We start from the raw sequence: 27,857 nt of genomic DNA on the forward strand, positions 1-27,857 counted from the left end.
AAATGGAGCTAGACATATGCTATAAGGAAGTGATATATGGAATAAGTGATATACCCCTTTTACACTGCCTACCTAATGGTATGATTCACATTTAGTGGGTGTTTCCTTTGCCAATTGAACTTTGCCAATTTAAGGGCAGGTGTAGCCTAGTGGTTAAGGTAGCAGACTAGTAATCGAAAGGTCAATGGTTCAATTGCTTAGACAATATATACTACCACAATACTGTAAGTCACTTTGAATAAAAGCATCTGCTAAATGTCGAAAATGTAATGAATGTAAATTGAATTGTACCATATCAAAGTGCTCTTGCAGGGACCAAGCACATCGAAGCCAGCAGCATGGGTGGAGCAAAAAACAGTGCAGTTTTACAGTGTCAGCGTTGTAAATGTATGTTTTTCTGATTACCTGACATTCCTTTTTAGTTGTAGAGCTGCGCTGTTTGTGTCTGTTCTAGGACTAAAAACTTCAGTGCTGGCTGGCATTTTTTTCAGTAATGCTGCAATATCCTTAAATGCATCACGAATTTAAGAGCTCTGTTTTAAATAATCAAAACTTCACTGCAGGGCAATGTGTTCTCACGTTCTACCTGGCATTTGGGTGTTCTTTTGGGTTAACGTCATGTTTTACGCACTTTGGTTACCTTCATGACAGAAACGATAATTACTCGTTACACAAGATTCATCAGTATACAAGTTTTTAATGTCAAACACAGTCATGGAAAATTTTGTATCTCCAGTTCACCTCACTTCACCTCGCAGTCTTTGAACTGTGGTAGGAAACCAGAGCTCCTGGAGGAAACCCACACATACATGGGGAGAACACATCCCCATCTGGGGATCAAACTCAGGACCTTCTTGCTGTGAGGCGACAGTGCTACCCACTGAGCCACCGTGCTGCCTTTTGGGTTGGTAGTTTAGCTTTCAAAAAAAGGATGGTATATGGTTTGTGAGTAATGTTTATGGTGCACCTATAGCTTCTTAATCAAGTTTTAAGTAGCCATCTTCAACTTGGGAAAAATGTATTTTAAAAAAGATGATTAATCCCCACTCAATAATGAGTTAATGTTAATTTGCTTTAGCTGTAATGTATTATATAAACACTAACCAGAGATTTAAATGTGCAAGGTATGTTGAAATCATGGTGAAAACTAAAGCCTTGTCACAACAGCTGAGAGAGATAATCGTTTAATTTGACTTAAAGGAAAATGAGTATAAGAAAATTTCCAAGACCAATAACAGTCCTAGAGACACCATTGGGAGAACTGTCCTCAAGTTCCAAACCTGCCTGGCTGTGGAAGAAAGCCAGGAAGGTTTGTCTACAGGCATTAGCAACCTCATCAGGACAATTTTATATTTCAATTTTAAGTTTAACCTTGAGATGATCATTTTTAGATAAAAATTGTTTTTTTAAGATAATTAAAATAATATAAAAAGTTAATTTAATCTTGATGAATCATACATCTGATTTTTTTTTTTTTTAAACAATGTTACAAATAAATAAAACATTAGAATCCTAAACTAAAACTGACTTATTTAGATTTAATTCGAATTTAATAATTTAAATGAAAAGCATTTTAGATAAAATAATTATTAAAAAAATTAAAAAAAACCAATAACATAAAGTCAAAATTGTAAAATAATTCCTTTTTTTAATTACAGTGGTACCTTGAAGCTCAACGTCAATTGGTTCTGGGACTGGCGTTGAGTTTTAAAGGTGTTTATTCCATAAGGATGTATGGGAAACCTGTTAATGTGTTCCATGGTCCAGTGGAACTGCATATATTTTGGCTAATGTAAAATATTGGGGTTGTTTTTGACACTTATACACTAAAAATAACACAAATATAATAAACACTAAAAGATCCTCGAGTTATAACACAAGTTTAAAAGTGAAAGTGAGGAAAATCCAGATATACACAGATACATGTGGACGTATTCAGAGTGAATCTAACGGTTATTCTACACAAATGTAGCTTCGTCTCATATTCACACTTTGATGACGTTTTACCGCAGCGCTCAAGCCGAGCGCTGAACAAAGCAACCGTTCATTGTCAATTTAAAATTAAATAAATAAACTTAAAAAAAAAAAACTGAACACGTTGAGTTTAAGGGTACAAATTTCTCGATGAAGGTGGTTGAGTTTAAAAGACTTAGAGTTTAGGGGACGTTGAGTTACAAGGTACCAGTGTAAATGTTGCCACTGATTTTGGTTTACCTCGAGGTGGCGGGAACAGGTTTTGCACAGGAACACAGTGTTGCGCATGCGCACTGCGGGCTGTTTAACTCACTCTAGTAAGGCGGTGTGTTAAAGCTGAGGAGGTGAGAGAGCTGTGTTTTGAAGTGTGAGATGGATTTTGTGGAAACCATGCTGCAAGAAACTGTAAAACCGTCAGAAATCTGTACCAGTGCGGTGGTACATTTCTAATGTAAACAACTCCCATCAATACGGAAAATGTCTCTGATCCGAAGAGAATGTTTTATTATTGTCGCCCTGCACTGCCTCGGACTGATTTGTGCTCAAAATGAAAGTAAGTTTTTCTTTTTACTGTGTTTGAACCATAGTATAAATACAGTGTCATTATTACTTATTACCGTAGCAAATAGTACAAACCAAGTAGCCTATAGTGCACCAAAGTGACCTTAATGTGAACTGGAACTCAGTTATATACGAGACTGTTTACTATTTCTGTATATTTTTATATTAACACACTTACATTAACAGTACAATGAAGAATAATCTTCTGCATCTGTTGAGCAGTGGTTGTTATCTTTTCCTGTTCTGTTTAGTGTTATTACTTGCAAACCGCAAGGAGGAACATGTGTTCATCCTCTTTTATTTTGCTATTTAATGTACCTGCAGGCATAGATCTACAAATCCCATTTCCAGATAAACAAGTATCTGTGATTTGTCAACACTCAACACTTTAGAATTAGATGTCTGACACTAAATGTAGTTTTGCATGTTACATTTTTCACCATTCTTGCTTTATACAACAATCTATGGTCATAATCTGATTATCCTCTTCATAATGCGTCATAAATTTTCAACAGGAGACAGGGCTACACCTCATAATAGAGTTTCAGGTTGCATTTCTTGATGTAGTGGTAGACTGTGTTTGGAAACAACGGTTTTCCAAAGGACTGCAGAGCCCATGTGGCTATGTTTGTCACAGTAGCATGATTGTTTCTCATTCAGTGCAGTCTGAGGGCTTGAAGACCATAGACATACAACATGCTTTTGGTCTTGCCCTACATGGACTGATATTTCTCCAAATTCCCTGAATCTTTTCATAATATTATGTAAGGTAGATGGGGAAAGACCTAAAATCCTAGCAAATTAGTATTGAGAAATGTTCTTTTTGTACTGACTGACAGTTCTCTCAAAAAGTTGGTCAGAGTGGTGAGCCATGACACAGTTTTGCTTGCAGACTCAGACTGAGCTTTTGGTGGATTCTACTTGTATGCCATATCATGACACCCTCACTTTTTACCAATTCACCTGCTTATTGTGAAATGTTTGAAAACAATGTACAACCCTAATTCAGGAAAAGTTGGGACAGTATGAAAAATGCAAATTCAAAAATCACAGTGTTTCTTACATTTACCTTAAATATTATTTCATTGCAGACAGGCTGAACCCAAGATATTTATTTCAGCGTTTAAGGCCAGCAACACATTTACAAAAAAATGGGATGAGGGCAATTTAATTGTTACAATTTATTGTTACAAAAGCAGTATACATAAAACGTTATATAACCGATTTTAGACATATACAGGCTGGTCCTGGGTTCGATCCCCAGGTTGGGCGGTCCGGGTCCTTTCTGTGGAGTTTGCATGTTCTTCCTGTTTCCTCCCACAGTACAAAGACATGCAAGTGAGGTGAATACAAAAGATACAAAATTGGCCATGGCTGTGTTTGACATTAAGCTTGTGAACTGATGCATCTTGTTTAATGAGTGACTACCGTTTCTGTCATGAATGTAACCAAAGTGTGTAAAACATGACGTTGAAATCTTAATAAATAAATAAATTATGCTTTAATACTCTTCTAATAAAAAATAAATAAATTACACTATATGGCAAGAAGTATATGGACACCGCTCCTAACTATTGAGTTCAGCCACACTCCTTGCTAATGGGTGTATAATGTTTATGCTTTTAACTTTACCCTTTGGCCTTCCTGTTCCTGTTTGTCTGTGCCCCTGTGCACAAAGCAAGGTAAATAAAAGACTCGGTTCAATAATCTTGGTAAGGGAACTTTGGTGGCTTGCATAAAGGCCTGACCTCATTGCTACTGAACACGCTAGGAAGAAATCAGAACAGCATTTACAGGCCAAAGCTTTTTTTTCCCCAGCATCTTACCCCAGGGGCACACATTCCTACAGGCACTCTTCAAAATGTTGTGGAAAGCCTTTCCATTACAAAGTAGGCTGTGACCTTTGCAAAATGGGGCCTACACTATACTTATGCCCATGGTTTTGGAATGGGATGTCCAACTAGCTCATGGCTTATGTGTACACATACTTTTGGTCCTATAGTATTTGTGTGTTCATGATATATTGCGAGGTCAGGCACATGAAGGCCTGGGTTACTATAGACAATATTGCCATTTTAGATGGGTGTCCACCTACTTTTGGCCATATAGAGTATGTCTGTATAAATATGGAAAAAAAAAGCTGTTCTAATTGATTTATAATGAACACTTGATCAATCTGATATAAGTTTGTGGTTATATTACCAGGGTTAATGTATTAAGTACATGTTTTTAGGTTAAAAAGGGAAACCATGACTGTTAGTGCTCAAAGGAAATACATGTGAAATTACACCGTTGGACATGTCCCAATCCTAAGAGGAAGTGTAAAACTGTTGTATTGTTTAAGGAAGACCAAATGAAGAGATGCTTGTTGGTACTTTATTTTGCCAAAATGCTGAAGCAGAATAGCCAGGCTTTGTTTCATGAGCAGCCTTGAGTGTGAGAGGGTAAAATAAAGTTCAGTCTAATAATATTATCTCAGTAACGTAGATGAGGATTTGTCTGGATGGAGAGATTTCTCATAGCCAGTGCATTCCTTCAACATGCCCTTTCTTTTAGATTACTTTACAATGATATGATATTAAATAAAATACAACAGGATTTGCTGTTACAGCAAGATAAGAACTATTATCTGATCATCATTAGTTGATGGTTAACTGGTAACAGGCTTATAACGTTCCATTAAAATATAAAACACAGCACTAAACTTCAGATCAACAAGTCACACATGCTTTACCGAATAAAAACAGTGTAGGGAACATGGCAGTGACGTGGCAGAACAGTACGATAAAAAGTAAACACACTTTACAGATTTAATACAGTACAGTGTACAACAGTACAAACACTAACTAAACAAGCTAATAATAATGAATAGAGATGGAGTCTGTATATTAAAGCATATGCTGATGACATTAGTGTAGTTGTTGTAAGATGATAAGCTTTATGAGTTTTTATGAGCTTTATGGAACACAAACAGGATTCATTATCACTAGTGTAAGTGTGGCCTTTGCTGGCTGCTCAAGGAGCCTGACATGGGTTGGGGGCAGTTCAAGGATCTCTGCATGTGATACTATCCTCTGAGACCTGACCTCTGGCAGGTGAAAAGAAGCGATCAGCTGCATGTGTCAGAAGGGGCGCGTGACATCTCCAGTTGGCCATATTTGAATTTAGTGTAATGGGAAAAACTCTCTTGTTTAGGTTAAAATCTCAGAAGCCGGCTGTAAACTAAGGTGCCAACACACCGAGGGTGAGTGAAGGTGCATTTCAGATCTGTACTCGTACAGATCTGTATTTTTTTTCTCCCTTGGAATCAAGCTTCAGTTGTTGAAAGGAATTTAGATGGCGTTTATAACTGGCAGCATGAATTAAATGCTGCTTTAATGACATCTGTTGGTTATCGGATTAACGATTGATTATTGACAGCCATACTCTGTATTTGATTATTTTTATAAACCTGCACACAGTTTGTTTAATACAAATATACCAAGAATTGCTGATTTTTCGTACTTAGGAAAGAACAGGGCTTAATAAGGATCTATTTAACTAACATGTGGTGAAGCATTTCTGCTTTTATTGTAGTGAAACTTTTTTGCTTATTTTGTGCCAGAAAGTAGTAATATATCTAATAATATTCATATAAAATGAAAGTTTTGTAACACTGTCCAATCAGTCAGAATTGGAAAATGAAACTGAAATCCGCGATCTGATACACAATCTAGCGCACTGTGTAGGGAACATAAATCCACGATCTGATACACAAACTAGCGCACTGTGTAGGGAACATAAATCCGCGATCTGATACACAATCTAGTGCACTATGTAGGGAACATAAATCCGCGATCTGATACACAATCTAGTGCACTATGTAGGGAACATAAATCCGCGATCTGATACACAATCTAGCGCACTATGTAGGGAACATAAATCCGCGATCTGATACACAATCTAGCGCACTGTGTAGGAAACATAAATCTGCGATCTGATACACAATCTAGTGCACTATGTAGGGAACATAAATCCGCGATCTGATACACAATCTAGTGCACTATGTAGGGAACATAAATCCGCGATCTGATACACAATCTAGTGCACTATGTAGGGAACATAAATTCGCGATCTGATACACAATCTAGTGCACTATGTAGGGAACATAAATCCGCGATCTGATACACAATCTAGTGCACTATGTAGGGAACATAAATCCGCGATCTGATACACAATCTAGTGCACTATGTAGGGAACATAAATTCGCGATCTGATACACAATCTAGTGCACTATGTAGGGAACATAAATCCGCGATCTTGATACACAATCTAGTGCACTATGTAGGGAACATTAATGTGTTTGTGACACGAACAGTTAGCTTAATAGCCCAGTTAGCAGCTCCTTAGAGTTCTGTTATCATCCATAATCCTTTGGTGTGTGTGAGAGGTTATTTATTTCTTTTTTTTCCTTCGGAGGTTCTTGCCTTTTTCTTCTTGTTGTTCTTTTTGCAACTTGGGATGTCTGCTTTGTAGTGTTAAACTTTATATTCGTTGTGGAACTACTTTTTGGCGGAAGGTATTGTCAATATTAAAGCATATTTAATATGAAATTCAGAGCTTCTTTGATTTATTTTCTTTCTTTATTTTGTAAAAACTGTTGTATAAAAGCAATAGAACACTTGAGGTCGTGTGTTAACTTGCCTTCGGCTTGTGCCTGCGACCGAATCACAGCCGTGATGTTATTCGCGATAACACACTCCCTCTCGTGTTCTATTGCTTAAATATCACCATCATATTAAAATGACTTAAGGTTGAAAATGCACCCGTTTTGAACTACAATCAACAGGATCTATCAGCTATGGAGCACATTGTGATTCTCATCCTCATATGTAGCTTTCTTCTAATAGGACCTCTTATTGTGTGCTAGGTAGTGTGGAACTATACCATTTAAATTGTGCTATTTAGACATAATATTAAGTTTTGTAGTAGGTTATTTGGGACACAGCCTCTTCGAATGTTACCTTTAGTTTATGGTCTGCCTTTAAGGGATACTGATTTTCTTAATCAAGTCAAATTGTCTTAGCTCTTGCCCACCTTCAATTCTCCAGCAGAATGCAAGACTAGATGAAGGAAAGGCTGGTTTAAATTTGCCTCTTTGCTGCTTTGCCAGTGATTCCTATGGTCTGATTGAGGTGCCAGCAGGAGTGGTGGAGGAATACAGAGAGCATAGCCTGTTCCACTCTTCATGTTGGGGCTCTTTGTAGAAATCGGAGGGAGGAGAATATAGATGGCGGAGGAGGGATACTGCCCTTTTTAGCCAGCATAGGTGTGGTGCATGCAATATAGGAAACACAATAGGGAATGCCAAAATACACTGCCTGCTTTAGGAAGAAAACCCTACAATATGTCATAGAGGATTAAATGAATTGGTTTCTGTTCAAGTTTTTTGGTTGTTACATTTACAGGGATGTGCTCAAAGACAGTTCTATGTACACATGCATTTTCACTGCCATGGCTAATTAATACTGTGTTTCAGGCCAGCAAAATTGCCAGCACTGATACTAAGATCTGGTTGGTACATGCTGAACTTTGAACAGAAGTTTTATGCTTGTCTGATCTTTTCTGGATACCTAATCTGAGTAAAAAGCATAGTATGACAAGAAGTACATTGTGTTTATATGTTTGTGTTTTAGACCAGGTGGTGTTTTCTCTGGGAACATTTCAGAATGTCAGCATACCAGAGAATGGAAGTGTGGAGGTGGTCATGTCCCGAATCCCTGCCGATGTGGCCTTCATCACACTGCAGTTCCACACTCGAAACAGCAATGCTACTCTGTCATACACAAGAGTAAGAGACTTGCACCAACATTTACCAGACAGCACTCCCACACACTGATGATTTATTAGCTCTATGTATATTTTTCTTTTGTCCCAGTTAATAATATTTCACTATATTTTTATGACATGCTTTATGTATCAAGCTGAATGTAGCCAATAAATGTGGTTTTCCCAACAAACCATACTTTCACTGCTTTTTGATGTGGCGTTTGATTGGTCAGTACTTTTCTCCCATTGCCTATAAACCTCATTACCACATTTTTATGAAATGCTGTGTAATATATCAGTGTCCATTCAGGATTTTGACTGTAAACCACATCTTTACCACATTTTCACCACATTGTTGTGAAATGTCTTATGTTGTGTCAGAGTCCGTTCATGAATTTGTTTCTTTGTCTGTAAATCACATTTTTACTATTTTTAATGCAAATGTTAGGCCAGTTCTGGTCAAAGAATTTGTATTTTTTTATTAGAAAAAATAAACCTCACCCTGTCAAACAATTATAGACGGCCCTACTGTGCTTTAGGGAATTGAATATGTTAAAATCTAGACGATACAGAAAAGGAGGTTTTATTATTTGATTGTTATATATTTCATGAAATAGTAAGAGTTAGTTTTTTCTCAAATTATGCCACACTTTTTACCACATTTTCATGAAATGCTATGTTCTTTATCAGGGAGATTTTCACCACATAGCAAAATGACACATTTTCCAGACTAGCAATCTACTGCTTTTCATCAGTTATGTAGTAATCTGAGCTCAGCAGATGATCATGAACAGGCATGTCTACTAAATATAGATTTAGAAACACAAAACACCAAGCTTTGGTATAGTGATCTGGCACAGCCTGCATGATCTGCCAGTAGGTTTGCAATGTCATGTGATGTGTATTTCCAGAACAATCACACACACAGTTCTCAGAAAAAAAGACCAGCCAGCCATGTCATATGAGCAAAATACTGGTACTCTGACGCATATTCAAGACCAGCTACGGTTTGGAATGTGCTCATGAGCGCTGTTAAACAAAGCAGCATTTTATAACACTGCTGATAACATCAGTGTATCAGTTTATCATGTAGCTAGAAGATGCATAGTTGACATGCAGCTCCAAACTATTTTCAAAATGAATAAGTCTGTCTGTCCATCCCATTGACTTTGTACATGCAATGTAAATACCAACATTCACAATATTTTCATTTTAGTTAACCATTTTTAATTTTTGTGCTGACCATGTAAGTTGATCTAGGTGGCTTTTATAATTGTGAAAGCTGTTTCAGCCATGAGGTAACCTTATGCAATTTTGCCAAATTTTAAATGGTTTTTTTACCATCTAGTTTTGTGTCAGTACTGTATTAATGGCTTTTACACATAATGCAGATGTGTAAACAGATTACAATATAGATTCTGAGTTTTACTGTTCATTTCTAGCTTATTTCACATTTATCCTAAACACCAGCCAAATCTACATATAATAAGAACAATAATAATAATAATAATAATAATAAGCGTTGCCACCGATCGGCTGGGCGCCATCTGGTGGGCATAATTGGCAGTGCCTGCAGCAGATACTAACTGGCTACCGTATATGCTAGGGCGGGATGACCGGACTATGTGTGGGTGGGATCTTCATATGCTGTCTTAGGACCCTGATTGGAGGAAGAGATGCCTGTGCAGAATGCAGGGGCAAGAAGAGGAGGGCTGTGCACGTGTCAGAAGACAAATTGACTGTGCTAAATTGGGAGGAAAATGGGGAGAAAATGCATAAAAAAATATATGTACATTTTTTTTATTTATTTTTTTACATCTATAGGATCATTACTGCATGTTAAATCAGTGAAGAGAATGTGGAAATAATGTGTGCCTGTATTTGTGTGTGCTTTTGTAGATCCCACTTTATGGTACCTCAGTCACTGCCTTCGACTCTGGATTGCTCTTTTCTCTTTTGCCTGCTCAGCCGACTCTGTTCTGCTTCCTGTTGGCTCCTGATAATAACACTGTTGCTGGCACCGGGGTTCTACTGCCCTACTCAAGCACTGGTACGGTAGTACATTTCTTCTTATTGTTTTTTTTTTTTCATTTTCATCAACCGCTTTATCCTGGAGGGGGTTGCATCAGGTCAATGGGAAATGGGAATGGGAAACACTAAGTGCAAGGCAGGAATACCAATCCATCGCATTGCTTTGAACATGGCCAATTAATATTTGTGTAAACTCCAGCTGGTTGATAGCACCACTGTGATTTGAACCCGGATCTCAGTGGTGATGGGCTAGCTGAATAGATTGCTGAACCACCTGAGCGCTGTTTGTTGATGTTGTTATTATTATTTTTATTAATAAAATTCAGACTTCTTTATCAGTTATCAGTGTCACCTCTTGGGAAGCAGTAACTGTTAATGAAACCACATTGATAAAATAAAAATTGTATGCGGGTCGGGTAGTCAGTTGGCTCTGTTAATGCCTAGTACTCTAACATGCTAAATGCCAGTTTTCCTTTGGAAGAATTACAAATGTACACAATATGGAAGGACTATTAATAACCTTATGTTTTTTTACATAGATGAGGTCTCTGTGTTTGAGAGTTTCCTCCTACATTTAAAAAACATGCCAATATGAGGCAAAATTTGTGTAACTAAGGAGGAGTACATTTGACCTTTATGGCATTTAGCAGCCCTACAGCTGAGGTTAATTACAGTCAGACAGTTTAGGGTTTAGGGTGTTGCTCAGGGGCCCAACAGTGGGTGTGGCTTGAACCTGTGACCTTCTGATTACGAGTTCAGTACTTTAACCATTGAGTCATCACTGCTTTAGAGTTGTGCTCTGTGATTAACTGGCACTCTATCCAGTGTGCACCCATTGTACCTGGGACAGGATTCTAATAATCCACTCTGGCCCTAGTCCAAAATAAATGCATGAGCGACTGTTCAAAAAAAGAATGATTAAGAAAAACAGAACAGAAACACATCTGTCTCACAGCTGGGCCTGTTTTAAAAGAGTGAATACTAAAATGAAGAACAAAAAACAACATATGAAGAACAGGACTGCCACTTTTACTCTTTTAATTTGCTATCAATGATCTAATTCAGAGAACGGAACATTTATTTTTTTATTGTTGTCTTGTTGGTTATTAAGGTCTATGGAAAGTAGTTGAGCATGTTTGTGTGTTGAATCAATGTGCCCAGGAGAAATTAACATGCTTGCTTGGTTGTTTTTTTTGTCATACTGAATACAGATCCAGTCCCGGGTGCCTGCAATGTGGAGTTCCCATTGCTGATTGATCCAAACATCTACCTTAGCTACAACATTTATGAGACCATTATCCACTTTGCTCCAGCAAATATTGGAACTGCAAGGTATTCAGCTTTCTCACATGCACACAGTAAAACACTGTAAACATTGTTGTCACATGGAAAAAATATGTTAATCTCCAATTAAATGTACTGACTTATTTTTCAATTAATTTTCAAAAGCTTTTATTAAAACAGTTATCAATTAAAGAATGTACAACTTGAAAAAGCTCCAGCCCCACCTGAAGTAAGGTATTTAGTCTAAATATTTTAAATGTAACTTTTTAGTTGTACCTAAATTAACAGTGTACATACACTTGTAATGGATATGTACTGTATGTCATGGTAGTGTCAGGATTGAAACTATTTCAGTGACTGTTTTTTTTCTTCCATATTTCATCCAAGAATTACCTAAAAAAGTCTGCTATTATAAACAAACTTAAATTTCCTGGAAGTTAGATGGATTTGTGAAAAAAGTTATTAGGCCACAACAATGACAATATTTTTGGTAGAAATAAATACGAGGTGTTTTAATAATAGGGGTAGTATGACGCTCTGGGGCTGTTTCGCTGCCAGTGTAAACAGTGCATTGCAGAAAGTGGATGAAACAATTAAGAACCTAATTAAGTGTTCCAACAGGACAAAAGCCCAATCATTTTGAAATGGGTTTAGTAGACTAAAATAAAACTTAGCATTAGCATTTCAAAATTCCAAAATACAGTATGTGGACTGAGCGACTGTCAGATAAGCAACAATGTTGTTTAAATCATGTATGTTGACCGGCTGGGTGTTTCACAGACACGACTGGCTGTGTCTGTAGGGAGGGGAACAGAGCAGGGCTTTCTCGCTGCTGCTAGAATTGGAGTCTTTGCTAAATGGCCAAGCCGGTTTATTGTAAATGGCAGGCCTTGCCTCTGGCAGGTGAGAAGCGGTCAGTGGCTGTCTGCTGCTCTCCTTTATTGGGGTGGGATGTCTGCAGCAACAGGAGGGGGTTGCAATTGGAAGAAATTGGATACATCTACATTGGAGAGAAAAAGGGAAATAAGGCAGGGTGGGGTTTGTAATTTACATACCAAGCATGTGCAAGCCTGTGGGCCATCGGTGTCCTGCAAGCAGCAAGGGGTTACCATAGCACCTGGGAATTAGAGATGACTAGAGGATAGATGACTAACAAAGAAGGAAAATGCAATTAATGATGGTGGGGCTTTGAGATTTTTAGGTTTAGTCTGCTGGGTTGCACGTTTGCTGTTACCTCTGTGTCTGCCAAGTGATTGTACATAATATACATAATCATAATATACATAATACAATAATCTCTTTGTTTCTGATACAGAGGAGTCTCTGCTCCTGCATGTGATGTGGAACCCGTCTCCAGTAATCGCTGGCGCTTAGAGTATGATGTGTTTGAGTACTTTCTGCCCGAGAATGATTTATCAGAACAGACTCTGATCAGTGGCATTGAGAGGGTTGCCAAGGTGTCGGGCATGGTGGAAAACGGGAGAAAGGTCAGTGGTATGAAATAATCCACACACCTATACATCCTAGAACAGCTGTTTACATGAAGCCATTTCATACTTAATACAATATGCACAAACTACTGAGTTACTTTAGCTACCAACACTTTATTACATTTGTTTTATAAATCAAGAACACTAAACTAGAGAATGTAAGCTTTGTACATGCTGTAAAGTAATTTAGTTACTCTCTTATTCAGTTAATTTAGTTAAAGTAAATGAAATAAGTGAAAGTTTATTTTGAGGTTTAAACTGAACTCAACGTGCCTGGTCCTTTCATAGTTGTATTTGATCATAAGAACAAAGGGAACATTGTGCTTTCACCTTTACTTTCACTGTTCTAGCATTTCTATTGGAGAAGGACAACGTCACTCATTCCGATTTGTTGAAAGCAAACTGCAACAAAGTAATTCACTCATTTAAGCACTTACCACTAAAATACTTCTATTTACATGCTCGTACAAATAAAAATAACATGGCCACGACTTGAGAATGAGATAATAAGGTCGTGGCCATGACTTAGTAAAACATGAAAAAGGAGACCCTAAGGACTGGGCATGAGTTTTATTTTGCCCACAGCTAACATAAAGCATACAGAATTAGATATTTGTTCTCTAGGGATTCATGTATATGACTGTAAGCTCAGCTTTATATAAGCTAGTGCTCCTAACCTAACGGATTAACATTCCCATGCATTAATACAGCATGGTCATGCATTATTTTTATTCTGTTATCAGCGGGGCTCCTTAATATTCATGGCCTAAACATCCAAAAGAGGCAGAGCTTATTAACAGAAAAAACAACAACATGGGAGAAGTCAAATTTGTGAGGAGAAAAAGCCATCAATCATAAAAATTAAATAACAACCAACATTTTGATGTTTGTATACTACAGGTAGGCGCATGGTGCAGTGGTAAAATATGCTAAAATCCCAAGTTTGAATCTTAGCTAAAGAATCAGTTTCCTGTTTGCAAAATAGTCAGTCTTCTTCTTCTGGCATATGTCCTTAGACCTTCAGCTCTGTTGTTGCTAGCCAGTCTAGTGTTTCGTCATCCAGATCCATTACCCCACGAGCGCCATTCGGTGGCCGGAATTTGGGGCAACTGGTCATCACATGTTCCACTGCCTGTAATGGGTCCCCACATTCACAGTGGGCACTGTCTGCAAGACCCCACTTCTGCATTGCTGCTCCAAAGCACCCACCCTGTCCTCAGGCGATTAAGGGTTGTCCACTCCTTACGGGTGAGGTGCTGGCCAGGAACATCTGTTGGATCTTTAATATAGTGATGAAGCGTAGATGGCCCTGCTGCCTTCCACTGCTCCCTCCATCTTGCCTTCACCCAGGAAGCCTTGAAGATGTCAACTGGTGTTATGCGGAGCAGTTCCTAAGCATGTGTGGCAAAGGGGCATCGGGACTTGAGGTGCATGCGCTGTGGTGTCTCTGTGACGATCTTGTGGAGGAGGTGTGATTCACTCATCTGTGCCTTTCAAGCGAGGGCCAACGTAGCCGCTTCTCGTCTGACCTCTGCCGGGGCAATTCCAGCGAGGACAGGCAGTTGATAGGTTGGGGTGGCTTGTAGGCATCCAGAGACAGTCCGCTGGGCAGTGTTGAGGGCCACATCCAGCTTCTTCACGTGAGGGCTACGGCACCAGACCGGGGCACAATACTCAGCGGTGGAGAACAACATGTAGTGCCGGCTAGAATCACATTCCTAAAATGACTGTTGATATACAGTAGGGTCCTAAAGTCATATATTATATGTAAAACTGAAGTACCTAGTTAGAATACATGCATTTAAACTGATTTAGATTTATTACACTGTACAAAACAGTTTTCACTCATATAAAACTATTCTTTTGTCAACTGCATATATGTTTCACTGACAAACAATATCAAATATCACACAGATGGACCCTGCTGTTCCAGTTCTTGACCCTGCCTTTGTTCTTGTGTTCTAGGTGATGACGCTGTCCTCTCAAGATCAGACTCGGCTGTCTTTCAACTCCCTCCCAGGACAGGGAGTGATCTACAGCATTATAGTGAGAGACCCCATTCACAACAGCTTAGCCTCATACGTGCCTGTTCACACTTACGCCTGCAGCTTCACGGCTAATCTAGATGGCTGCACCACATTAGGTGAGAGGTCAGCTTTACATTCTGCTGCTTTTTCCCTTTGTGCAGGACATGATGAAGTCAGCAGATGGACAATGTATGGCTGCTTGGAGTTAGACTAGACTGTGTAACATTTATTTGGTTTCACCTAAAATGGCCTAAACATGTCAGTCCATTTGCCCCCTTTGTCAGTATGTCCGTCCCTCCATTATTATAACAACCTGCCTTTGATATTATACAAAGCAAACTTGAGTAAAAACTAATGCACATTTTAAAATAAATCATTTATTTAAGGGACAAAGTCATTCAACATCCAAAAAATAAAAATTACACCTTTATCCTAATAACTGGTGCCATGCTTTTGGGAACTAAGTGCATTCAAAAATTTGATATAACACGTTCATGTTACTATAATTAAATTTTACCTTTCTCATCACATGCCTTTCCCCACGGTGGCTCGGTGGGTAGCACTGTCGCCTCACCATGTCTGCGTGGTTTCCCCCAGCAGTTCCGGTTTCCTCCAACAGTCCAAAGACATGCAAGTGAGGTTAATTAGGGATACAAACTTGCAAGTTCAAACACTCTGCAGTGGTGTGCAAGCGTGTTAGACTGCTGTGCCACCCACATGCCTGCTTTTTTGTTTTTGACTGTAGTACAACTTTCTCCTAAATTAGAGAACTTTATAGTTCCCTCTAATAACAGCAAGTGGTCCAGTCACAGCAAAGCTCCCCACACCATTTTAGCACAACCCCATCATTATTGTTATTTTGTATTATTATTTTTTTTAAATAAAATGCTGCATTGGCTTTTTGCAAATACCTTTAGTGTTATGCCTTCGTTTACTGTTATACCGTTGTGCAAATGTGAGGAGAACTGATGTTTTCCTAGGTTTACATTTTACATTTACATTTTCAGCATTTAGCAGACGCTTTTATCCAAAGCGACTTACACAATGAGCAATTAAGGGTTAAGGGCCTTGCTCAGGGACCCAACAGTGGCAACTTGGTGGTGGCGGGGCTTGAACCGACAACCTTCTGTTTACGAGCCCAGTACCTTAACCACTGAGCTATCACTGGCCCAGTTAACAGTTATCTCTTCCTTTGCAAGCATAAATGCATCTTTCATAATGTGTAATCATGAACACTGACCCTAAATGTCATGAGTGTTTTTCCGTGATCTTTTACCCCCTCCTAAATGAGTGCTTGGAGACATTTTTAGAAGTCAGGCCATTTCTGGATAGTTTTCTTTATTTTTAAATAATGGCTCCCAATGTGGTTGTAAATCAGCATTATAAATGAAAGGGTGAGCAGTAGCTGACTGCATTTTTTCCACCTGCATGAGGCGAGTTCATATGCGAATCTGCCCTGTGCATGGAGAGCCACACCCTGATCAGCGTTATTCCTCTACTCTGTGCAGACGCCATCAGTCAGCCAGCAGAGGTCGTAATTGCATCAGTTATGAGGTCCCTATCCAGCTCCCTAACCCTGTATGAACAACAGCTAACCGTTGTTCAAATAGCCGTTCAGCCCAGCAGGATGACAGAGCTGAGATTCGATACAATGTATTCGATGTATTTTACCACTGTGCCACCTAAACGGCTCTATTTTCTTGAACTTTTAATGAACTGACAAAACCTCAAAGGTGCCTCCTTGATGGTCTCTCTAAAATCCCAATATGTGCCTCTGCTTGACTTAAACCAATTCTGCATAGAATTGATATATGGAGTTTCTTGATGCCGAGGTGGTGGACTGTGTTGAGTGACAACGGTTTTCCAAATTACTTTTGAGCCCATGTGTCTATTATGACAGTTTCTCAGATGCACATTCAACAGTGGTTTTTAGTCACCTTGTTATACACTGACTGTACACTGATTGTGAGAGAATTAAAAAATCTTTGCCTGCTAGATTGAGCCTTTGGTTGATCCTCCTTGTATACCCAATCATGATTCCCAATTTACTTGTTTATTGTGGAATGTTTCAAATGGTGTAAATGAGATATTCCCAAATTCCCAATATTGTAATAAAATATAATTAAGTTGGTCAGCCAAAACAAAAAATCTTTTTTTTGTTCTTTCAAGAGAATTAACAATTGTGTTTGTGTTTCTTTTTTAGGAAAAAAATCCACCAAAGTGTTTTTCACCATTGCAGGACTTGCGGGACTCTTTTTATGTTTTCTGGGTCATCGTTTTTTTAAAACTGGTAAGTCAATTATTGTCATATTATTCAATTATTATATTGCCTTTCCCCCCAAACACTGCAGAGCTGACAGAAATAAACAGTCATAATTTTTTTTCCTGTAACTTATGTTCTTATTAATGGTGTGTGATTTACCATTCTGGGGAAAAAATAGCTTTAACCGACAAAGGTCATGTTGACCTAATATTTATTTGTTGACTAGATGCAGTGACATTTGTATTTATAGAACTAATCTCAAGCATGTGTGCTCGTAAAATAGATGACATTTCCTCTGTACTTTCAGAGCTGTTCTGCATGGGCTTCGGGTTTGGAGCTTTTTTCTTCTTTGTGCTCATCACAAGATCCACCACACTGGATTATGACAGTAAGTCATTAAGTTCAAAACCATTCACATGCTCCAGTAACAATTAAAGTCGGTTGTACTAATTTGGGCTATGTGTGTTCATTATGATTTTTTAGTGTGCATGTGAGGCCAAAACATCTAAAAGGATATTGCAATATCCTATTGTAATATTGAAATCCAACTAGTTGTCGGTTCATACTACCTTATGTTGCAACTAGTTCTATAGAGCACTAGTTCTTGTCTTTCAGTATATTTGTTTAAAACTAAACAGATACCAACACCAGCCTGGTTGTGAAACCCAATAGGCTGAGTCTGAAGCAGACAAGGCTTGATGCTGCTGCAACAAATCCCCGCTGTCTGGTCAAGGTGCCAGAACAAGCGCTGACAGAATACAAGACAAGTAGCACGTTTCTCCACACACATACTGTATACTGTAAATGAAGTTGCTACACAACGTGAGTGTGAGTTCTGACAACCACATGAGACAACCACACCTGTGCTAGAATTGCTAATGCTGTTTTTTTGCCATTCAGTTGGGTTAACACTTGGGTTTGCATGTGAACATACAGACATTAAAATTAGAAGCTGCAAAGTAGCTGTGTGTTCCATGACCTGCTATAGACCAAACAAAATTACAGTTTGTGATTCAGTTATCTAATGAAGACGGTTTAAACCACAAATTCAGAAGCTGAATTGAAATCCAATTACTTTAAACGAAAACTTAGCATTTCCTGTGTTCTTTTTCTTTCTTTTTTTTGGTAGTGTTATGCAACTTTTTTTCTATTTCAGATGAGTCATATTGAGTCCTTTTCAGGTCACGTGTGAGCATGGCTGACTTGTCGTTACAGGTTATGCCCTAATTTCCTCTTTCGGACTCATTTATTAAGCGTGATTCAGGAACGGAAACAACATTTGCACCAGACTGTAACAGTTCACAAACAGTATGTAGGGCTTTGAATAGGGTAAATAATACATAAATATTGTACCCATGTAAAGTTTTTGCCCTCTTCCAATTTCCTCTATTTTTGCATGTCACAAAAAATAGGTTTTGACTATTAAACTAAATTTAATATGATAAAGACAGCCTAAATAAATGCAAAATACAGCTTTCATCATCATTATATTTCAAAAGGCAACCATGTGGGAACTACGCTTCTGCACAGACGCCTCGGTCTGCTAACCAGGGACCTTGCACACGGTGGCCAATTTTGTGCTCACTAGATGGCGCCCAGCTGACCGGTAGTATCTCGGTGCTGGTGTGCTAGCGAAATATCCCACTGCGCCACCTGGGAGCCGCAAATGACTTCATTTTGATCTCTTTGGGAATCTCTTTTGATCACAGCATAGTGTGCTGAAACTATGCCTACGGTTTGTTAAAGTGGTGATTATATACAGCTGCTTTTTTTTCTATTTTATTTATGCATTCTCTCCCATTTTCTCCCAATTTAGTGTAGTCAATTTGTTTTCCGCTGCTGGGGGATCCCTGATTGCAGTCAAGGTGGGCATATTGCTGCCCACGCCTCCTCCGACCCGCACGTAGCCCTTAGCGGAACCCTTTTTTCACCCATGCATTCTGCACAGGCGCCTCTCTATCTGCCAATCAGGGTCTTTAAACAGCGTTTGAAGACCCCCCCCCCCCCCCCCCCCCCACATAGTCCGGTCATCCCACCCACATAGTCCGGTCATCCCGCCCTAGCAGAACCGTGTCTGCTGCAGGCCCTGCCAGTTATGCTCACTAGATGGTGCCCAGCCGACCGGTAGCAACGCCGAGTTTCAAATCGAGAAGTTCAGAATCTTGGTGCTGGTGTGCTAGCTGAATATCCCGCTAGATTCAGCTGCTTTAATAATCATAACTGGTGTGTGTAGTCATATTAAACCAAGTTATCAATTAAATGTTGTTAATTAGTTAACTGATTGACTATGGGGATAATTATCTTTGTTAAACACTAAACAATTAATTTAATAACCATATTTTTTCTTGCAGTCCGATTGGCCCTCACAGCTTTAATCGGTGTGGTGAGTGGCATGATCCTGACGATGATCTGGTGGAGGTTTGGCTCAGTGTTGGCCTGTGTTGTGGTGGTGGGACTCATTCTTGGCTTTCTGATCTCATCCATAGTTTTCTTCACACCGCTCGGTAAGACCAGACACACGACTAACTATAAAGTCTTTGCAGAATTAATTTTACAGTGTAATTTAAATCGACTTCTCGGTTATCGTGATTGGATGATGTAATGGTGTTCAGTTCTGTTGTTTCAGCCACAGCTATGGCTACCAGATTTGTAGAATTATTTGTATAAAATAAATATAATGCTTTCTACTTTGTGGTAACTGTTTTGGAAAGGCTCTTCCATCATGACTGTGCATATAGCAAGGTCCATGAGGACATGGTTTGATGAGTGCTTCTGCATTTAACACACTGGTCTCCAATTAACAAGTTGTATCTCCTCAACTTCTGCAGACCTCTACTCTAAACGAGGAGGGCTTTACCTAACACACACCCCTCTGACATGGGTGTAGTAGCCAACCACTTGACAGATTCACACCGATTTAGTACTGCATACAGATTCCTGGAACTGTGCTTCATTATTGCCTTCGACTAGTCAACTGAGGCCGCAATCTGATCCTTCTTCCCAAGTAACGATCATGTCTTCATAGGTGCCAAGCCAGCTGATAAAACCCTGGTTCTAGCCCTTGATTCTGACCTTCACATCACTTACCTTACAAATCCTTACAAATGGTCAAGTCCACATTAATGTCCATGGTTTTGGAGTGGGATGTCTAGCAAGCTATTGGTTAAGTGTCCACATACTAAAGGGCTCTCATGCAGGAAATGAGCAATGTATACTGTTACACATGCTTAACTGTGAACTTAAGACAACCTAACCCTACCTGGGCATTCCTCACAGATCCTGGTAACACTTCACTTCAGTGACACTGGTAGCATAGGAATAAGAAATCCTTTCCTTTTTTACTTCTGTGCTAATGTCCTTCCTACTACTTATCTTCTTAGGAGACCTCCATGTGTTCCAGAAAGATGTGGTACTCTGGGTGACGTTCAGTTGCATCATGCTGGCCGTGCCTCTGTTTTTTATCAGATGGCCAAGAGAGGTAATAGTCATTCTTTTACAAAGTTTTGGTCAGGCTATCATTTTTTTTTCCTGTGAAAGGTTATAAATGAAATACAAAGTTATACCAGGTTATGTTTACATGTCTTAGTAGCCTAACTCTTCACTTGATGGAAAGATAGTTTGCATGCTCCTGAACTAAGGTGAATAACCACTATAGATGTATTACAGACTGAGTAAAGCATGTCTGTGTCTGTTTCAGGGTAATATAGTGACATGTGGAGTGATGGGAGGATATTTGGTAGTACTGGCTGTGAATGCTTACATCTACACCAGCTTGTCCTACATTACTCTGGACATCCTCAAGCGGCTCCTGAACAGTGACTTTAGCAGAGCCTTCATCTCAGTGCCACTGCAGACCATTGGTGAGATGCATTTTCAACCCGACACATTATACATACACCGATCAGCCATAACATTAAAACCACCTCCTTGTTTCTACACACATTGTCTATTTTGTAGTTCTACAATTACTGACTGTAGTCCATCTGTAGTTTCTCTGCATGCTTTGTTAGCCCCTTTTGTGCTGTTCTTTAATGATCAGGACTCTCCCAGGACGACCACAGAGTAGGTATTATTTAGGTGGTGGATCATTCTCAGCACTGCAGTGACACTGACATGGTGGTGGTGTGTTAGTGTGTGTTGTGCTGGTATGAGTGTATAAGACACAGCAGTGCTGCTGGAGTTTTTAAACACCTCACTGTCACTGCTGGACTGAGAATAGTCCACCAACCAAAAACATCCAGCCAACAGCGCCCTGTGGGCAGCGTCCTGTGACCATTGAAGAAGGTCTAGAAGATGACCAACTCAAACAGCAGCAGTAGATGAGCGATTGTCTCTGACTTTACATCTACAAGGTGGACTAACTAGGTAGGAGTGTCTAATAGAGTGGACAGTGAGTGGACACTGTATTTAAAAACTCCAGCAGCACTGCTGTGTCTGATCCACTCATACCAGCACAACACACACTAACACCACCACCACCATGTCAGTGTCACTGCAGTGCTGAGAATGATCCACCACCTAAATAATACCTACTCTGTGGTGGTCCTGTGGGGGTCCTGACCATTGAAGAACAGGGTGAAAGCAGGCTAAAAAGGTATGCAGAGAAACAGATAGACTACAGTCAGTAATTGTAGAACTACAAGGTGCTTCTATATGGTAAGTGGAGCTGATAATGGACAGTGAGTGTAGAAACAGGGCGGTGGTTTTAATGTTATGGCTGATAAGTGTACATGTCTCATTTTACACACACTTTTGTGAGCATACCTAGTAATGTTCTCAGATGGTTGAGTGTTCTTGGAGTATTATACCAACATCTCAAGTATGAATGTTGGGATGTGTTCATACTGCCTAAGCCCCTTTGGCAGCAATCACAGCTGCAACTCTATTTGTATACATCTGTGCAAGCTTTGTAGACATGGATTTGGACAGTTTATCCAATTCTTTATGGTAGATACTCCCAAGCTTAGTCAGGTTGGACGGTGAGCATTTGCGATCTCACATCTCAGGTCTCTCTACAGATGATAGTCTGAGCTTTGGATAGGCCACCTAAAAGTATTCAGATACTTGGTCCAAAGCCACTTCACTATTGTCTTGGCTGAATGGTGTGGGTCCTTGTCTGTTAAAAGGTGAACTGTTCCCCCAGTGAGAGTTTCCTTGTGCTATGGAGGAGGTTTATTTCAAGGGTTTTTTTAAGTATTTGACTGTATTCATTCGGCCATCAATTCTTACCAGGCTACCTGGTCCTGCTATTGATAAGCAGCTATATGGCATGATTCTAGCACCAGCATGTTTCAACAAGGGATGGTGTTGGTCAGGTAGTGTTTCTTAACAGACTTACCAGACTAAGGACTTGCTGTTCTGCCCAATGAGTTAATTCTTTTTCTCATCACACCTATTATTTACTCATGTTGCCGTAGTCCTTCACAGGCTGTTATATGCCTTTTACATATCAGTGGCTTTCATCTTACCATTCTGCCATAAATGCCTTGTTTATACCAGTAACTGGTTTACTGGTGTACCCAACAACTACATGGTTGTCTGTCCAGCACATGACATTGTAAGCATCTTTAGAGTGACCTTTGTGTTCCTTTATTATGTCCCTGATCAAGGCTCTTCTAGACTGTATGCTCAAATTGGCCAGGTTACCAACTCATAGAGGGTTTAAGGTTGTGCCAAGCTTAAGTTCTAGACTATTGAGGCAGCTGTGGTCTTCGGAACACACTTGCTCTTATCTATGTAAAATCTAATCTCATCTAAAGGATAATTGAACATAACTTGACCACAACTTGGAGTGCCAAGCAAAGGGTCTGTAAATAAGACAAAATCAGTGTTTTTAATCTAACCATGTTTTAACTTTGCCATCATGGGTGGTTACGTATAGATGGAAGGTAAAACAGTAAATTCTATCCAATCAAAATCAAGGGGTCTGAATACTTTCTGAATCCAGTGTCTATTCCTGGGGGCAATACACTGTTATATTTTGTTATAAAGTATAAACATTTTTGGTAGAATTACTAACACGTAAACTATCCAACTAGATGGTTGACACTGTGATTCTGATTTTCGTTCTCTATCCAGACTTCATCCTGATCAGTGTGTGGGCCATTCTGGCAGTCACGGGCATCGCAGTGCAGCTGTACAGGGAGCGCTCGCGTCCCTTCTTCCCGCCGAGCCCGTACGTCATGTGGCGTCAGGAGCGTGAGAGGCGCAAGACCAATGTTTTGGACCCAAGTCACCACACGCCATCTCTGCCTGCCCGTCTGCTGGCCCGTCTCCGCCAGCTCATGCACCAGCCGGAGTCTGCTGGAGAGCGCACTCCTCTTCTCTTGTGATCTGGGACTTTTGACTGGTAAGAGTAAGCTCAGTCAGGTATGAGCGTCATGGAAAAGCTCGACAGGAGGGACCTTGCTGGCCAGAAGGAGGTACAAGGTACAAGGATTCTGGGTGTACTAGAAATAACCTGTTCTGCGCTGAACCCTAGACTTACCTGCCATAGATTCTGGCCTTCTGGTCACCTTGGCTACAATCTTGACAGTAAAACCTGACAATGTATATGTTGCTGCTACAATAGCACTGTAATTTGTAAAGTCAAATGTTGGAAGTCAAAAGGACCTTTCACACTTGGTGTATTTATAATATTGACTATTATATAATGGCATATAATTTAAGGAAAATCAGTAGACAGGACGGATTCTGGCCTATTTAAGGTTCTTTAGCTGTCTAAATCGACTGAATATGAGTTGTTTTAACTGTTTGGATCCGGAAGTGTCGTGAAGATTGCTTTAATAGCTACAAAGATCAACACAGTTTGAGCTTTCACTCAGTTTTAAACATTTTGTATGTTCCTGGAAAACCAGCACATAAGCAGTAATTTTAAAGCATTATTTTACCCCAGTTAAAGGTGTAATTTGGGAGACTCACTATATTCACTATCAAAACTTTACACTTGGTAAAGTACGCTAGCGCACCAGAGTTGGGGTTTCGAATACATCGTATCAAATCTCAACTCTGCCTTCCGACTGGGCTGGGCAGTTGCATGACCAAGAATTGGCTGTTGTTCTTAGTAAAAAGTTGGATCATAGGTCCTCATAGCTGGTGCGACTGCGGCCCCTGCTGGCTGACTGATGGCGCCTGCACAGGGCTGAGGAATAATGCTGAAGGGGGTGTGGCCCTCCGTACACAGTGCCCGTCGGTGTATGAACTCGATTCGTGCAGGTGAAAAATGCAGTCTGTACTGACTGTACTTACCAGAGGGGGCGTATGTCAGATGAGAGGCATCCTCAGTCAGCGGTGAAGGGTCGAATCAGTATAGAGGACGCAATAAGGGTAATTGGACACGACTAGATTTGGGGAGAAAATTGGGGGAAAGAAAGTGGGAAAAATTATTTAAATAAAGACTTTACACCACTGTGCTTTTGGGAAACTCAATAAACTAACACATGATAAAAAAGCTCCAAACAGATACCACTATTGTGCAAAAATGCTAATGTTAGAAAGGTTTACTTTGGCTGTCGTTTCAAGGATTTTAATCCCATTGTTGTGTGCATTCTTATACCTCCTCACTGACTGTCCTAAATGAATATGACCTGAGATGTCTGTCTGTTGGTCCTGCTAACTGTGTACTCTGCAGGTAGAATTCTTTAAGGACTTGTAAATCTTCAGTACTTTTACGCCCACTAGTTTTTTTTTTAAATATTTTATGCAGTCACACTTGACACCACAGTTTTAGTAGCATTTTACTTATAAAGCCACATTGTAATGTTTATGAACACCTGTTCAATGTTAAAAGACATTTACATTTACGGCATTTAGCAGACGCTTTTATCCAAAGCGACTTACAATTATGACTGAACACAGTTTTTGAGCAATTGAGGGTTAAGGGGCCTTGCTTAGAGGCCCAACAGCGGCAACTCGGTGGTGGTGGGGCTTGAACCAGCAAGCTTCTGATTACTGGTCCAGTACCTTAACCACTGAGCTACCACTTTCCCTTACAAAGTGCATAATGCATAACGATATTTTGGAGGTATGTAGTCTTACCATATATGATGACCATAGAGATGGTGCGACTTGGCCCATAGTACTTTTTTTCTATTTCTATTTATTTATTTCTATTTATAGTAATTGCAACCTTACTTGCTACCCGCTGCTGCCACCTTCATCTCTGGCCGTGTGTCCTACAACACGCACGCTGCCATTGACTGCTTTTTACTTGGCAGATGCAGGGTTTCACAGACATGCAAAGAACCACCTTGACAGGCCATAATTAAAGCAGCGATTAAGCATCCCTGCTCGACCATCGTCCCTGCCCCATAAAGACGCATTTGTGTGTCCATGTAAGCGCCTGGTCAGTCAAAAGCAAAGCTCTGATCTCAGAGGTGATGGGCCAATGCGCTAGACCGCTGCGCCATCCAAGTGTCAGCCCACAGTATTTTTTAATCCATAACTACATGTAACTTTTGTAAAGGAGTACATACTGCAGTAATAAACCTATTATTTTATTTAGTTCTTCAGTTAAGCTGTGTTTTTAATACCACTGATTTCCTTTCTAATGAGTGACACTGATATTCACTATACCTCAGTTTAACAGATTTCCTGTAGTACTAAAGCACAGTTTTCTTTTACTGAACAGTAAAACAGTTCTGCCTTACAAAGTTCATTATTTATTTTATTTATTTTCTCTCCTAACCTGCAAGACATTTCCTCACTTGACTGACATGCTACATGGTCACTTTCGGTCATGTCAGCATACGACTATTATGTAGGTCAGGAAATCATTCATACATTCTGGCTGCCCCACATTGTATAACTATACCATTTGTAGTCCACTGATTAGACATGCAATTTAATATAGTTATGTCAGATTTGGGACACGGCCTGATTCAGCTGACATTGTTACTTTTACTCCACCTTCTAGAGGCACAGCTTGGCTTCACACTTTAAACTGAGTTTGATAATGCCAGAAAAAATCATGTTTGAGGATCAGGGTATAAAAGTAGCTGCATTAGTTGGGTGGGGTTTGGTTTGTGCTCTTTTCTCAGGGCTTTTGTAACTGCACCTCTTTCTAATGTGGTCTGTAATGAGCACTGTGTGTGTGTTGTGATGTTTGATGCAGGTTTATACTATACAGATTAACTGTTGCAATTACATCATGCTTAAACTTTATGCCCAGTTTGATTATTAGATTTTAAAATATCTGCCAATGCTGGCTATTGTTTGTTTGTTGTTCTATAAGGTTCACATTTAAATGATTTTGTAATATTTAAATATAATAAAGTTGATATTGTGTAATAATTCTTTAATTTGGTCTGTTCCACTTTAGTTCCATTTAACTCCTTGTGTTTATAAGATAAATAAGGAAGCTGAAATAATATCCAACCTTCATCTGTGTATTTTTCAGTCTTGCAGCTGTAAATGAAATGTCCAAAGTTTAATACTCATTCTATAATAGATTGTGTTCAAGATGGGCCTTGGCCAGGGAGGTGAGCAGGAACCCGAGGGTCACTCTGACAGAGCTCCAGCGTATCCTTGTGGAGATGGGAGGACCTATCAGAAGATCAACCATCCAGGCAGCACTCCACAAATCACGCCTAGATGGAAGCCATTCCTTAGTAATAGGCACATGACAGCCTGCTTGGAGTTTGCCAAAAGGCACCTTGAGGACTTTAAAACCATGAAAAACAAGATTATCTGGACTGATGGAACCAAAACTGAACTTTTTGGCCTGAATACCAAGCGTCACATCTGGAGGAAACCAGGCACTGCTCATCACCTGGCTAATGCCATACCTACAGTGAAGCATGGCGGTGGCAGCATCATGATGTGGGGATGTTTTTCAGCAGCAGGACCGGGGTGACTAGTCCTGATAGAGGGAAAGCTGAATGCAGCTAAGTACACCGAGATCCTTGAAGAGAACCTGCTCCAGAGCGCTCTGGACCTCAGACTGGGGTGAAGGTTTACCTTCCAACATGACAACGACCCGTAGCACACAGCCAAGAGAACACAGGAGTGGCTTCAGATAAAGTCTGTGAATGTCCTTGAGTGGTCCAGCCAGAGCCCAGACCGGAATCCAATTGAACATGTGTGGAAGGAGAAGAAAATGTCCGACTCTCCCATTCAACCTGACAGAGCTTGCAAGGATATGCCAAGAGGAATGAGCAAAAATGTCCAGAAACAAGTGTGCCAAGCTCGTAGCTTCTTTTCCAAAACACCTTGAGGCTGTAATTGGTGCATCAACCAAGTATTAGGCTAAGGGTGTGTACAGATACAGTGGTGTTCAAAAAAATAGCAGTGATTTTAAAAAAGCGAATAAAGCACAAAATCATTATAATAACTTTTATTTCCATAAATGCAAATGCACTGAAAATACTACACTTTCAATTCTAAATCAAAACATTAACAACATTTAGTCAGTTTGTGTTA

General features: G+C 39.7%; 1 protein-coding gene across 1 annotated transcript; it reads left to right on the forward strand.

The window, feature by feature from the left end:
* The first annotated feature begins 1,204 nt into the window (after positions 1–1,204).
* tm7sf3 (transmembrane 7 superfamily member 3) lies at positions 1,205–23,953 on the forward strand. The gene is made up of 13 exons (XM_063004694.1): positions 1,205–1,309; positions 5,731–5,779; positions 8,211–8,365; positions 10,243–10,393; positions 11,586–11,706; positions 12,974–13,145; positions 15,114–15,291; positions 17,379–17,465; positions 17,746–17,826; positions 19,790–19,942; positions 20,819–20,916; positions 21,136–21,298; positions 23,517–23,953. Exons 1-13 carry the CDS (start codon positions 1,205–1,207, stop codon positions 23,768–23,770), a joined length of 1,767 nt encoding a protein of 588 aa, XP_062860764.1. The 3' UTR covers positions 23,771–23,953.
* Positions 23,954–27,857: the final 3,904 nt, after the last annotated feature.

This window comes from Trichomycterus rosablanca, chromosome 1 (genome assembly GCF_030014385.1).
Source record: "Trichomycterus rosablanca isolate fTriRos1 chromosome 1, fTriRos1.hap1, whole genome shotgun sequence".
Taxonomy (NCBI): Eukaryota; Metazoa; Chordata; class Actinopteri; order Siluriformes; family Trichomycteridae; genus Trichomycterus; species Trichomycterus rosablanca.